The sequence below is a fragment of the Amblyomma americanum genome, chromosome 2 (genome assembly GCF_052857255.1).
Source record: "Amblyomma americanum isolate KBUSLIRL-KWMA chromosome 2, ASM5285725v1, whole genome shotgun sequence".
In the NCBI taxonomy this organism is placed as follows: Eukaryota; Metazoa; Arthropoda; class Arachnida; order Ixodida; family Ixodidae; genus Amblyomma; species Amblyomma americanum.
The window spans coordinates 52,375,469-52,387,332 of NC_135498.1; the positions used below are offsets into that span (position 1 = coordinate 52,375,469).

Here is an 11,864-nt window from a genome sequence, read left to right on the forward strand (position 1 = left end):
CCTTGCCAACGGGATACTTGCGCCAGGGGCACCCCGCGATGGCGTCATGCTTGCCCTTGTAATTGGGTATGGGGAATATTAAATCCAGTATCCCGGGTTGGCTGGGGCATGAGCTCACGAACACTGGACCGCGCACTTTGCCGCCACGCGGGATGAGCACGAAGTTTCCCCGTCGGTCCGAGTAACAACCCAGCAGAGCGCTGTCCTGGGTCCCGCGACCGTCGAAGCACCACCTGGTCTGCAAGTCAACAAGCCGGGTCCCGTTGATGAGCTGCACGAAGTACGCGTGATCCAGCAGGGACGGTTCCTTCCCGTCGCGGTCCACGTGCACTGCGAGTGGCGCCCTGGCTTCGAGGCAGGCAGCAGCGTCGGTTTGGACGACCACGTTGCCGTTAGCGATTGCGTTGCGTAGGCGTCCCTGAGGATCCGTCCTCTCCGTGTACTGGAGCACAGCTACCCGCACGTCCACCTCTGGTGATGCCAGTCGGAAACAGTGAACCGAACGCGCGGCAAGATTCAGGAACAACAGCACAGCGAACATCGTCGCCTTGAAGCGGGCGCTTTGACTGTGCACGCGTTTCGCTCCCTTGTGTGATCGAAGGAGGGAGTGTGAAGGAGAGTGGAATCTGGGAGAGGAAACAGATTGGCGGGTATCCTTCTCACCCGCCGTCTTACCCGCTATCTTTGTTCTCCTACCCTTTCGCCCTCGGCGCTTTTGCGATTGCGCCAACTTTCTATAGTTTCGTATTCTCGCACGCTATGAGCGTCAGCAACCGTATGGTACGCGGCATGGTACGTGTGGTTTAACGTTGACAAATGGTCTATGAGAGATGCAGAGGCGGAGGGCTTCAGATTTTAGGCCACCCGTCCTTTACTGAGATCGCACTGCGCACGGGCGTTTTGAATTTCGCCTGCATCGAAATGCGGTCACCGCGGCTCGAATGTTATTCAGCGACCTTGGGATCAGTAGCCGAACTCCAAAGCCACTGAGTTCCCGTGGCGGGGGCTCAGTACTTATAGCGGGCACTGAACAAAGTCCGAAGCACTGAAAGGTTCCGTATGGAACCCGAAACGTCAACTCTTCGACTTTTGTGAGCTACCGTTAAGCGGCTTCCCTTGCTTCATCCTACTTCACCCTGATCTGCCTGTGTTTCCGTCGAACCCTTAGGCTACGGCGTCAGTGCACACGCCTGCGTCATGAAAGTTTTTGTCAAGGGCATGCTTTCAGTTTTTCGTAAGCCGGCCTTTCCCTACAGGTATCATTTCATGCAAACGCGCACAATTAATTGTGCCGCGCAGCTAGGCCGTATTTACACACGGTTTCGCGCTTTATGTATATATAATAGAATCGAGACAAATAAATCTCGGATAATTAGCGCTTTCGGTTAATTAAAACAAATTTCGAAATTTTGGTTGGCCTGTTTATTTAAATGCATTTTTAAAGCAGCTTAACTTGTACCGCTGTTTTGCTTAACTTCGTATGATTCAGTTTTTTGCCTTGCTCCGACGCTCTCGGCGCGCGAAAAAGGGGCCACCGAGGTCGGATACCTCAGGTTTACGGCGCCGCGCGAAATGAAATTCGACCCCTCAGTAAAAATCGCAGGTTCGCCTTCGCCACCTCATTACTTCGAGGTGCACGTTTATTTGTTGCTGGACGTGAAGCAGACAGTCAGACGACTGTCGGACGATTACGGACGGATGAACAGAGGAGGTGAACTTTTATAAAACTTATGAAACGGTTCAGAATTAAATAAGCACGTATGAAACGGGAACATCACACTCGGCTACCAAAGCTGACACGATAAGTAGCACTCGAGCTCGACGCTCACTGCCTGCCTTCGGCGAAGCCTGACCTTGAGCCGCAGGAACGAATGCAACAACCAACTCCGAAACTTTAGAAGCGCGCGGTGGCGCTGGGAAAGGGAGGAGGTGCCGCAGCACGCGCTAAGATGCGTCTAGCTCCTCTTTCTTTTCGAGAGGTCGCGAACCCTCCGGAACGTCTGTCCACGCGCGCCCCACCTTCGCCAAGGCCGCGGGGAGAGGAGGGGCCGGGGGCGCCTTGGCCGTGCGCTCTAGGGCGCCTCGGTACAGCTGCATATAGACTCACTGTCACACGGGCACTTTCGATCCTCATTGAATTCGATCTACATCGAGATACATGAGCACGCTCGAAACATCCGATGCTGCACGGACATTTTCAATGCTCATTGAGAAGTTTCCCTCGTGTGTGTTAGGTGCGCCAAATGTTCCGCCGACAGTCATAACTTGGCGACGTCCGGCAACACTGTACAGTCGGGGGCAGGGGCAGCCAAATCCGTAGCCAAATCGGTGCATCCGCGTAGCTGCATCAGGTTTCTAAACTTGTGGCGCACCTCTGCTGCTGTGCGATGGAACCCGAAGGTCCGCAACGCCTCCGCGATTTCTGCATAGACTGTGGCGTTTCTGTTCTGGAGCCGCAAATCATTTAGGCGGTCCTGCCAGCAGTCGGTGACAGCGGCTGTCTCGCGCTCGCTCCACAGTTTGCGCGCCGACGAGCAGGAGGACGCCATCTTTGTTTACACTGACTGCGAAGCTTGGAGCGTGGTGTAGAGATTATTTTCAAATGTTTGCATATAAGCAGGCATAGTACCTGAAAAATGTTCTGTATTGCATTTTAATCAATTAAAACAACAACAATTGTGGTTTGGTTTTGTTAACTTGTCTTTATTTTTATAGGTTGATGAGAACGAGAGTGTTCTCGACTGTGCTTGCAACCTCAAGCCCTCTAGAGGAATCGGCATCGAGTCAAGCAGGATCGAGCTCGATTGCGCTTGAAAGTGGCCGTGTGACAACCGTCGATCTGCATTGAGTTCGATGAGCATTGACTCAATGAGGATCGAAAGTGCCCGTGTGACAGGGGCATAATACTTGTCCAGTGACTCTAGCTGCATCGAGGCGCCCTTGTACGCTGGGATGCGCCCGCGGGAGAGCGCGCCTGGGAGAGATAGAGAGAGAGAGAAACTTTATTTGTGGAGAGGAATGTTTGGGTCCCCGCACGACCCCACTGCACTCAAGTGTTTATGTCCCTAAGGTCCATGACACTGGCAGCCCGGCCGGTGGCGATGGTCTGCACGGCCGGGTCCTCCGAGCGCAGCAGGGTCTCCCTGTCCTCCCAGGTCTTGAGGTCCTCTAGGCCGCGCGGGGGAGGGTCCGCCGGGCAGAGGAAGAGGATGTGGAGGGAAGAGGTGAAGGGTTCTGGGCACAAGGTGCAGGCAGGAGTGGGGAAGGAGGGGTGATAGTGGGCTAGGGTCAGGGGTGAGGGGAGTATGTGTGTCTGGAGTTTGCGCCAGAGTGTTGCGTGTTTGTTATTCGAGAGCCTTCAAGAAAATTCGTTTCTTTTCATTCAGTGCTTGCGCCGCAACCCGTAGTGAATCACGAAAAGCGATTAAGTTCGGGATGTAATACGAATCGCGGAGACGTGCCGCGAGTAAGCATGCCCAAGGAAAACGCTCTTTTATTTTGGAAAAAAAACTTTATAAAATACTATACAATACAATGTAATACAATTTTATTCTGCCTGAGGTGCAGGTGCTATTGATCACGTGGAGGCGTGGAGCGCTTGAAGGCGGACACATATTTCGAGTACAAACATGGTTCGATACACAATTTTCAGCTATTCAGTATTACGAATGTACGCTTCATTATCCGCAGGTCCCGCAGCCCCGCGCTCTCTTGCGTTGATGCTAGGTGTCTAGTCACTTAGACAGTTTTTTCTTCGTGACCGGCCAGTTTTCATCAAATATGTTGGCTCGAGATTTCCGCAGCCAAACAGGTGGCGTTTTCATGTCAAAGCTAAACTGCAACCCAGCAGGATCTTGACGTCGGGCATTAAGAATAAGTGCCGCGAAATCCATTCTATGGAATCGACTACCTCCCTTTTTAGAACAGTCACAAAACATAAATGTCGCAAACCAGTCCTAACTTCGTGCAGCCATTTCGTGCGGAAACATTTAACGCTATTGCTTAAATATCTTCTTCGTGATGATATGACACATTGATTTATCAGGGGAGCCTTCGGCGAGCAGCCTTGCCTCGCTAACGATCGAGCTCTGCATGCATGGGCGGTTTGTTTGCTTCTTGTGCAGTTCACCCTGCGCCACGTAAAAGTCCGAACTTAATCACCTCTATGTGCTTGAGTGCATCTCCCACACATGTACTACCCTTACGTAAAGATAAAGAAAAAATTAGGCTCAGGTTTAATCCTGCTAAACCTAAGTAACCGAAGCGAATTAAAGCTTAAAAGTTAAGCCTGGTAAAGCTTGGCTAGACATGGTTATTGCTTGGTGGTAATGACTGACGTTTAGCCAAGGTTTCCCAGGCTTAACTTCGCAACCTCTGAGACGCAGAGAGTTCACGAGGCGTCTTGCCTGAATCAACCATGACGACTGCTGCCGTTAAATTGCCGAGAGCTGTTGCAATACATTGGCACCGCCTGGGAGGCAGCGGAGGCTATCTGGACACAGCGAGCGCACGGCTCCGGCGTAGCTGCTGTTGAGTGACGTCATGGTTGTCACGTGACTAGGCATAGGCGAGCGCTCGGTTTCAGCGGCGGCTTAGTGACGTCATAGTCGTCACGTGGTTTCTCCTCAGTTCAAGCTCAAACTCGCGCACACGGCGATGAAGCTACTGAGGGGTGTAGTAAAAGCTTTCGCTTTTTAAAAAGATCTAGTCATTGCCAGCTCGTTCTACCAGTCCTCCCTTTTTTGTGTAACATTGTTTTTCTTTTTTCTTTCCCGAAATGAAGGAGAGCCACAGGCTATACCCGCCGGTGCCAATCGTCGCCAGGAACGTCGACGAAGATTCTGAGATCCGTAAGTTGAAGAACACAGTACAGATGTGAGCAGGCCTTTCTGGAGCGCTGGAGCGTTGTGATGCCGAACAAATAAGCAGTAATTTCAGCTCAGTTGCTCCCTTTTATGACGCGGCGCTCGCGTCTCCGCAGTTTTTTTTTTTTGTGTTAGGAAAAATGTGCGCCAACTAGCCACGGAACAAGTTTCACCTGAGCACCTTCCTCCGCCGTTTGTTGGCCTATGCGGCTGCACTTGAGCGCAAGCATTATCTGTGAAACCCAGTGCGTGCTTCGAAGATCTCTTCGTTGTCTTCCGCGCGAACCGCTCGAGCACTCTAGACGAGCCTGCTCAGGCCTGTACATGGATTACAAGCTGTTTTACTCGCGCATGCCGTATTAATTATGCCGTATAGTAATCAATTTCGAATCTTGTGAGAAAGAGCGAGTGAGGCGCGCTAAAAGGCATTTCATGAGAGAACAGAAATATATTCGTGCTAGGGCGCGAAGTACAGGTTCGCAGCTACTGGGCATACGAGACGCTCAACTACACTCCAAACACGAATACGCGTTTGTCTCAGTAAAAAGGGGGACAGCTTACTCCGTTTTTACACCTTTCTTTTTAGAGTGTACTGGCAACACCATGGGCGTATAGTGCATGACGCCCAGTGTGCCTATCGTCCACCGTTCATGGAGGCGCGAATCCAAAACGCGGCCTTTATAGCAGCTGATTTCGCATCTCCTAGAGAGTAATACTTGATCAGTACTCCAAAATCCCTCGGGAGCTGGCTGAAAAACATAATCGAAACTGCGAAAAAAAAAAAGGCCCAATAAACTGCATTTTAACAAAAAAAAGAACAAAAGGGAGAAAATACTGTTATCTCGAAATGAAACCTGAAACTTTGACGAGAGTTGAAGGAACAGTGTCTATTAGTTCTACCCACGAGTTGAAAATTTGTTTGAGGTGGAGGAGAACGCTAGCGATAGCATCTTACCGAGCGCTTTCTCCAGGGCGGATTTACGTACGCTGTTCATTTCCTGATCAATCTGCGCGTCTTTTGCCCTTTATTGCGTTACAAAGCAAAATGTATCTGTAGAACAACATTGGGCTCTAAAGAACCCGACCGCGGCGGCTGAGTTTTTATGGAGGCAAAACGCTAAGGCGCCCGTGTGCTGTGTGATGTCAGTGCACGTTAAAGATCCCCAGGTGGTCGAAATTATTCCGGAGCCCTCCACTACGGCACCTCCTTCTTCCTTTCTTCTTTCACTCCCTCCCTTATCCCTTCCCTTACGGCGCGGTTCAGGTGTCCAACGATATATGAGACAGATACTGCGCCATTTCCTTTCCCCAAAAACCAATTATTATCTAATGAAGCCGATGCTTTTGTCCCGCAGCGCACTGACACGCAATTGCCCTCATCATCACAGCGTCTTCTCTCTCAGCTAAGGTTAAGCTATTTCAGCTCGACGTCATCAAAGATAATTGTTTTTCACATAATCTCGCGCCACCTCTCGCAGCTGACGCTCATACCCCCCCCCCCCCCCCCCCCCCCCCCAAATCGTTCAATCCCGTTTTCTTCCATGTATCCCCAGTTCCCGGGTTCGAACCCGACCACGGCGGCTGCGTTTTTATGGAGGAAAAACGCCAAGGCGCCCGTGTACTGTGCGATGTCAGTGCACGTTAAAGATCCCCAGGTGGTCGAAATTATTCCGGAGCCCTCCACTACGGCACCTATTCTTCCTTTATTCTTTCACTCCCTCCTTTATCCCTTCCCTTACGGCGCGGTTCAGGTGTCCAACGATATATGAGACAGATACTGCGCCATTTCCTTTCCCCAAAAAACCAATTATTATTATTATTCCATGTATCCCCACAGTGGGACACTGCATCCCACGTGGCGCCACCCTGCTGGCCGTGGTGTACACGTTACACCGTGACCCCCGCTTCTTCCCGGAGCCCGAGGAGTTCAGGCCCGAGAGGTTCCTGCCCGAGAACTGCGCCGGGAGGCATGCGTACGCCTACGTGCCCTTCTCGGCGGGACCACGCAATTGCATCGGTAAGCGCCTGTTTTGTGTGCAGACTGAGCAATTTGTCTTCACTTAGAAATGACAGATGGCCCTCGTGGAAGCAGCCATGATACTTCGTTTGATGCAAGATTGAAAGCCTTGAGGCTCAGCGTGATTGACACGTAACGCTTGTTTTAATCTCCCGGCGAGCCTGTCCTGCCTTCACCCTATACTCCCCGTCGTTTCTTCTGCGCTGGTTGTCGTCGGAACTATGCATTGACCAAATGAACATTGATCAATTCACTGAAATGTTCTTTTTTCTACCAGGGAGGTTTTGGCGGTGATTATCTATTCTGCGTCTGCCACTGTCCTATCCATTTAGCTCGTGCCTTTTAAATTGTACCGCTCTCATATCACGGTACTGTGCCATGCTGCCGTGGTTGTAATCAAATAAATGGTGGAAATGTAAGGACGGAATGCTGTTTGATCTCTACAGAGACTGTTGTTACTCATAAATGAACTTGTTTGACTAAGGCTAGTTGGTTTTTCGTAATCTTTGAGAAGCGGCTAGCATGAATAAGCGTGAGACACCAACAGAGCCGCTTGTTTCGCCGATTCTTCGTTCTATGTGCACGTCTTACATGCACTTGCCAAACTTCAAGAATGACTTATCATTGCTCCTTCGTCCGCAACCGGAGTTTTTGTGTGCATAAATCTGGCGAGCGAAAGATATTCCGTATAAAATATTTTACCGCTTCTATACCCTTGATAACTACAAGACCGCTCTTGTTAATTTTGTTTTTTTTCAATTCGCAGGACAACGCTTTGCACTGCAAGAAGAGAAAGTTGTGATATCGACCGTTCTGCGTCACTTCCGGCTGCACAGCCCGCATCACCGCGACACCATACGGCTGACGTGGGAACTGGTCCTGAGACCGGTGGACGGCCTAAAAGTTCAGTTCCTGCCACGAAGTTTGGCGTGACGTCTTCTCGCGACTCCCACCCTTTTCTGCGGTGCAAGCGTTTTCCCCGGTGGCCCGCTCAGCACGCGAACTCTGCCCGCACACGTGATACAGTGTGTTCTGTTGAAGTCACAGAAGATCTTGGAGAGGACCGGCCTTTACTATAGAGCCTTTTTACTTTTTTCATTTCCACGTTAGTTGTGCTCCAGCAGGAAGACGTCGCTGAAAGATTCCCCTAAGTTGTTCTCGGTGCACGTCACAGCTCAGACAGTGTGTTATCTTGTGTGACATTCCCACATAGGGTTTCCCGACTGTTATTGGAGAGTTTTAGCGCCAATTGATGGTCGTATGGCAACATGCCGCTGTTGCCAATCCGGTTCGCCGAGGTACCAGGCGGGGGGCGCGCGCGTGCTACAGCACATCATCTCTGTAATTATCTATGTAGCATGCGCGGTAGGCAGGCCGCTGGTCCGGGTGCCCATCGTTGCGGTTTTTGTGATCGCTATACTATAGTACAGAAAAGGCTGTAACACTGACTTGATAATCGTTCCGAGTTTGCAAAGGCGCACGCATAGCAGTGCTACATTGAACTGTCGAGCGGTGAAAGCGTTGGCCTCTCTCTTACGATCGTGGCATCTCACTATATGCGCAGCAAAACAGGCGGAATTTCTCGTTGCACAGTTTACGCGACAGATGCAACAATAAAATGGCTCGGCTACAGCTGGCCGAGGGGAACTCGCTCAGTCGAATTGCAAAGTCAGTCCTTGGCCGCTGCGTTTCGCTGCGCGTTTCATCTTCATCTTCGTCCCTGGATGTGGATTCACTCTCTCCCCCTCTCCACTCCTTCCACACTCGGTTTCGCCGGCGCGCCGCGCTGCCGGCAGCTGCCACGGTGGCCACGGCGCCGCCACGCTGGAGGCTCGAAATGCTAGCGTAATGTAGGCTCGCGGCGCGCACACCAGCTGCGTGTGGCGACGTTACTCCGCGCATGCGCACAACTGACGAGGCAGGCGGCGTCTGCACCGTCGATTCACCGGCGAGGCGCGCACACCAACTGCGGGCTATGACGTCACTCTGCGCATGCGCGCAGCTGGCGGAGCTATGGTGCCACGGCTCAGCGCAAAGCCACGCTGACCTCGCGCAGTGGCTGGCGTAGTGTAGCTATCGCTACAAAATTATAGAGTCGCGTCAGCACCAGCTGACGCACCAAACGGCGTACGTTATCGCGTCAACTCATAAGCGCAGCATAGGGGTCCTCCAGATTTTTTCGACTAATTAGTGTAAACAAGGACAAAGCGCGGCAGCTGAAATCGGCATAAGTGTGAAACTGCACAAATTACTGAGTATTATGGAAGTAGGCGCGTGCGCACAAGTGCACGATACAGACGAAAGAGAAGCAGCTACAACAGAAGCTGCATTTTTTAATAACGGCTGCCTTCTCATTTATATGGGGTTGTGTGAATGAGAGGTGAAGAGAATGCAACATTCAAATGAACAGGTGCTCGTGCATATGCGTGGTGTTTCTTTGCGCTTTCACGTTGTTTTGTGACAAAACCCAAGCTTTGATAAATTTTGACTTTTCGACAGCTGTAACCTGCGTTTGGTGTGGGTACGTTCTGCATGGGGCTCGTTGTCGCGAACGGCATTCACTAGGGGCTTAATGAAACACACTAATGGGTTCGAAGCCCCCGTGGGCCGTATTCGGTTATAGAATATCTGACCCGGGTCCCATTTGAACCCAACATATTTTTGGAAATGTGGTGGAGGGCTTGAAGGTTGCTTCACTTCCGCCGCCGATTGGCCCGGTATTGCACTGCCTCCGGGATCGGCCTGGGACATTATAGCGCGCGTCATTTCTATCGTATCTTTAACCCTCCTACTTTCTGCACGTGGTAGCGATTATGGCTCAGCTTGAGCCAGTGGACAGGCTTGTGCACTTTCCTTTACAATTTTCCTCGCAACAACAGAAGAAGAAGTGAGAGTCATCGCTTCTCGGCCTCACTGGCTTAGATAGTTCGTAGTTTGTGTTCTTATCAGCTTAATATGTGATATTGCCCTCATTGGGCCTTGAGTATTAAACTCATTTTTGTGATAGTCTGCTGCTACGGAGCTTACTCCGGCGGCGCCACGGGTTGTCCTGGCATTGCACTATTGAAAGGTTCGGCCCACCCTCTCTACGGGGGGCTTATATTGAATCAAAAGATAGACTTCCGTATCTGAAAACACCTTTGCCATGCGTTGGCCTTGATCGGAAGCATCGGCAACGAAGCGAGCCGGTGTTGACCAGAAGTTGTGGTCCAAAAATCCCAGTAGACCACAAGGCAGTGACGTATATAGCATACAAAAATGGCTGTGGTTTAGCTCTGCTTAAACCTGGAGTGACGCGATTCTTACAGCTGGCCGAGTGAAACCCACTCAGTCGAATTGCAAAGTCAGTCTTTCGCCGCTGCGTTTCGCTTGCCGTTCCTGCATCTTCGTCCCTGGACGTGGATTCACTCTCTCCCCTCTCCACTCCTCCCCCACTCGGTTTCGCCGGCGCGCCGCGCTGCCGGCAGCTGCCACGGTGGCCACGGCTCCGCCACGCTGAAGGCTCGAAATGCTAGCGTAATGTAGGCGCGCGGCGCGCACACCAGCTGCGTGCGGCGACGTCACTCCGCGCATGCGCACAACTGACGAGGCGGGCGGCGAGGCGCGCCCGCCAGCTGCGGGCTATGGCGTCACTCCGGGCATGCGCACACTGGCGGAGCGGTGGTGCCACGGCTCAGCGGGCAGCCACGCTGACCTCGCGAAGTGGCTGGTGTAGTGTAGCTATCGCTACATAACGGTGGCCGCTTTCAGCAAACACAAAATTTCTGCTGGAAATCTGCCGAGCGAACTTGATGGAACCGCCCTGCGGAATTGAGTGTTATCTCAGGTTTCGATTCTGCGGTTAAGGTCACTCAAAAGTAGGATTGAGAAGCTAACGCTTTATGTGAGTTACTGATGCAAAGGTTACCTCGGCGCGCACGCAGCACATGAACGCACGCACACATCAACTGCCGCCAAATGCTGTGTGCCTCGTACTTCTTTCTCTGTTCGGCACTTTGGACAAGTCATTGATTCCTGTGTCTTTCACTAGGTGCACTGTGCAGGATCCGCAATTCATATTTCTTGCGAAACATGAGCTGTTAGCGAGACGAAAATTCATGAGCTGTTAGCGAGACGAAAATTTTCAGGTAGCTGAGCCATAGACTCACTAAATTCAGAAGCAGACAAGTGAACTTCACACAAATGCAACTGTAGAGGGACTCTTCTGGAACCTATAAAAATAAAATAGTGCCTTTCAAAGCCAAAGGCAAGAAGTTTCGAAAAGGAGTTTCGCGAAGGCCACCACGAAGCAGGTCAACACGGTGACTGATGGCGATACCTGTGGTTGTGTTTTGTGTACAGCAATAAAGATCAGGCCATGACGCCTCGTTTTCTTCGTTTCATGCTTGATTCAGTGGTTCTTACTCAACATCTTTTTCAAGTTTCCATCCTCCGTAAAAGAGATAGCGCGTAACAATAGTACTATTGTTACGCGCTTACTATTGTTAAAATAAAAAGGTCAGCAAAAAGAATAAAACTGTGAATTTCGTTCAAGTCGGTCTTTCGTTAAATTAGGGACGGTATGCTGAAATAAATAGGTGAGCGACACGACATACGAACTCGGAGTCGTTCCGTGAGCCCGGTTCACTTATAAAACAGCAAGGGTGGAGGGGGAAAGTATTTCTTTGTTCCTCTCCGGCAGTGCTGATGAGGCGAGTAAGAGGAACCAAAGCGAAGGATTCCTTGGTGCTTGGAAGTAAGTTTCTGTGGTACCAAATGCATAGAGTGTGTTGTGGATGGGCAGCCAACAGGATGCGAAAAGAGTTGTCGTCCAGGGCACCTTTGAGTGGTTCGTAGAGTTATGCCACCGGCTTCAGAACGGCATGTGTTGCGACACGTAGCATGTGGGTGTTCTTACTAGGCCGTTGAGTCTCCTTTGAGGTCTAGGTCTTGAACTCCGAGCTCCCGATATCGCACACCACGCGCGGCCGTTCTCACGGCAG

At 51.2% G+C, this 11,864-nt stretch overlaps 1 protein-coding gene and 1 non-coding gene across 4 annotated transcripts in view; both read left to right on the forward strand.

Annotated features, from left to right (window-relative positions):
- LOC144121239 (cytochrome P450 4V2-like) overlaps nt 1–11,263 on the forward strand; it is a 73,162-nt gene extending 61,899 nt beyond the window's left edge. For all 3 annotated transcript variants that reach the window (XM_077654350.1, XM_077654348.1, XM_077654349.1), the window contains 3 exons: nt 4,784–4,850; nt 6,703–6,882; nt 7,649–11,263. In XM_077654350.1, coding sequence (XP_077510476.1) covers nt 4,784–4,850; nt 6,703–6,882; nt 7,649–7,815 — 414 coding nt within the window. In that variant the 3' untranslated portion in view covers nt 7,816–11,263. The remainder of the gene's footprint in view (nt 1–4,783; nt 4,851–6,702; nt 6,883–7,648) is intronic.
- On the forward strand, nt 9,779–9,968 carry LOC144122314 (U2 spliceosomal RNA). Its single transcript, XR_013312905.1, has one exon. It is a non-coding gene; the product is annotated as a U2 spliceosomal RNA (small nuclear RNA).
- Nucleotides 11,264–11,864: the final 601 nt, after the last annotated feature.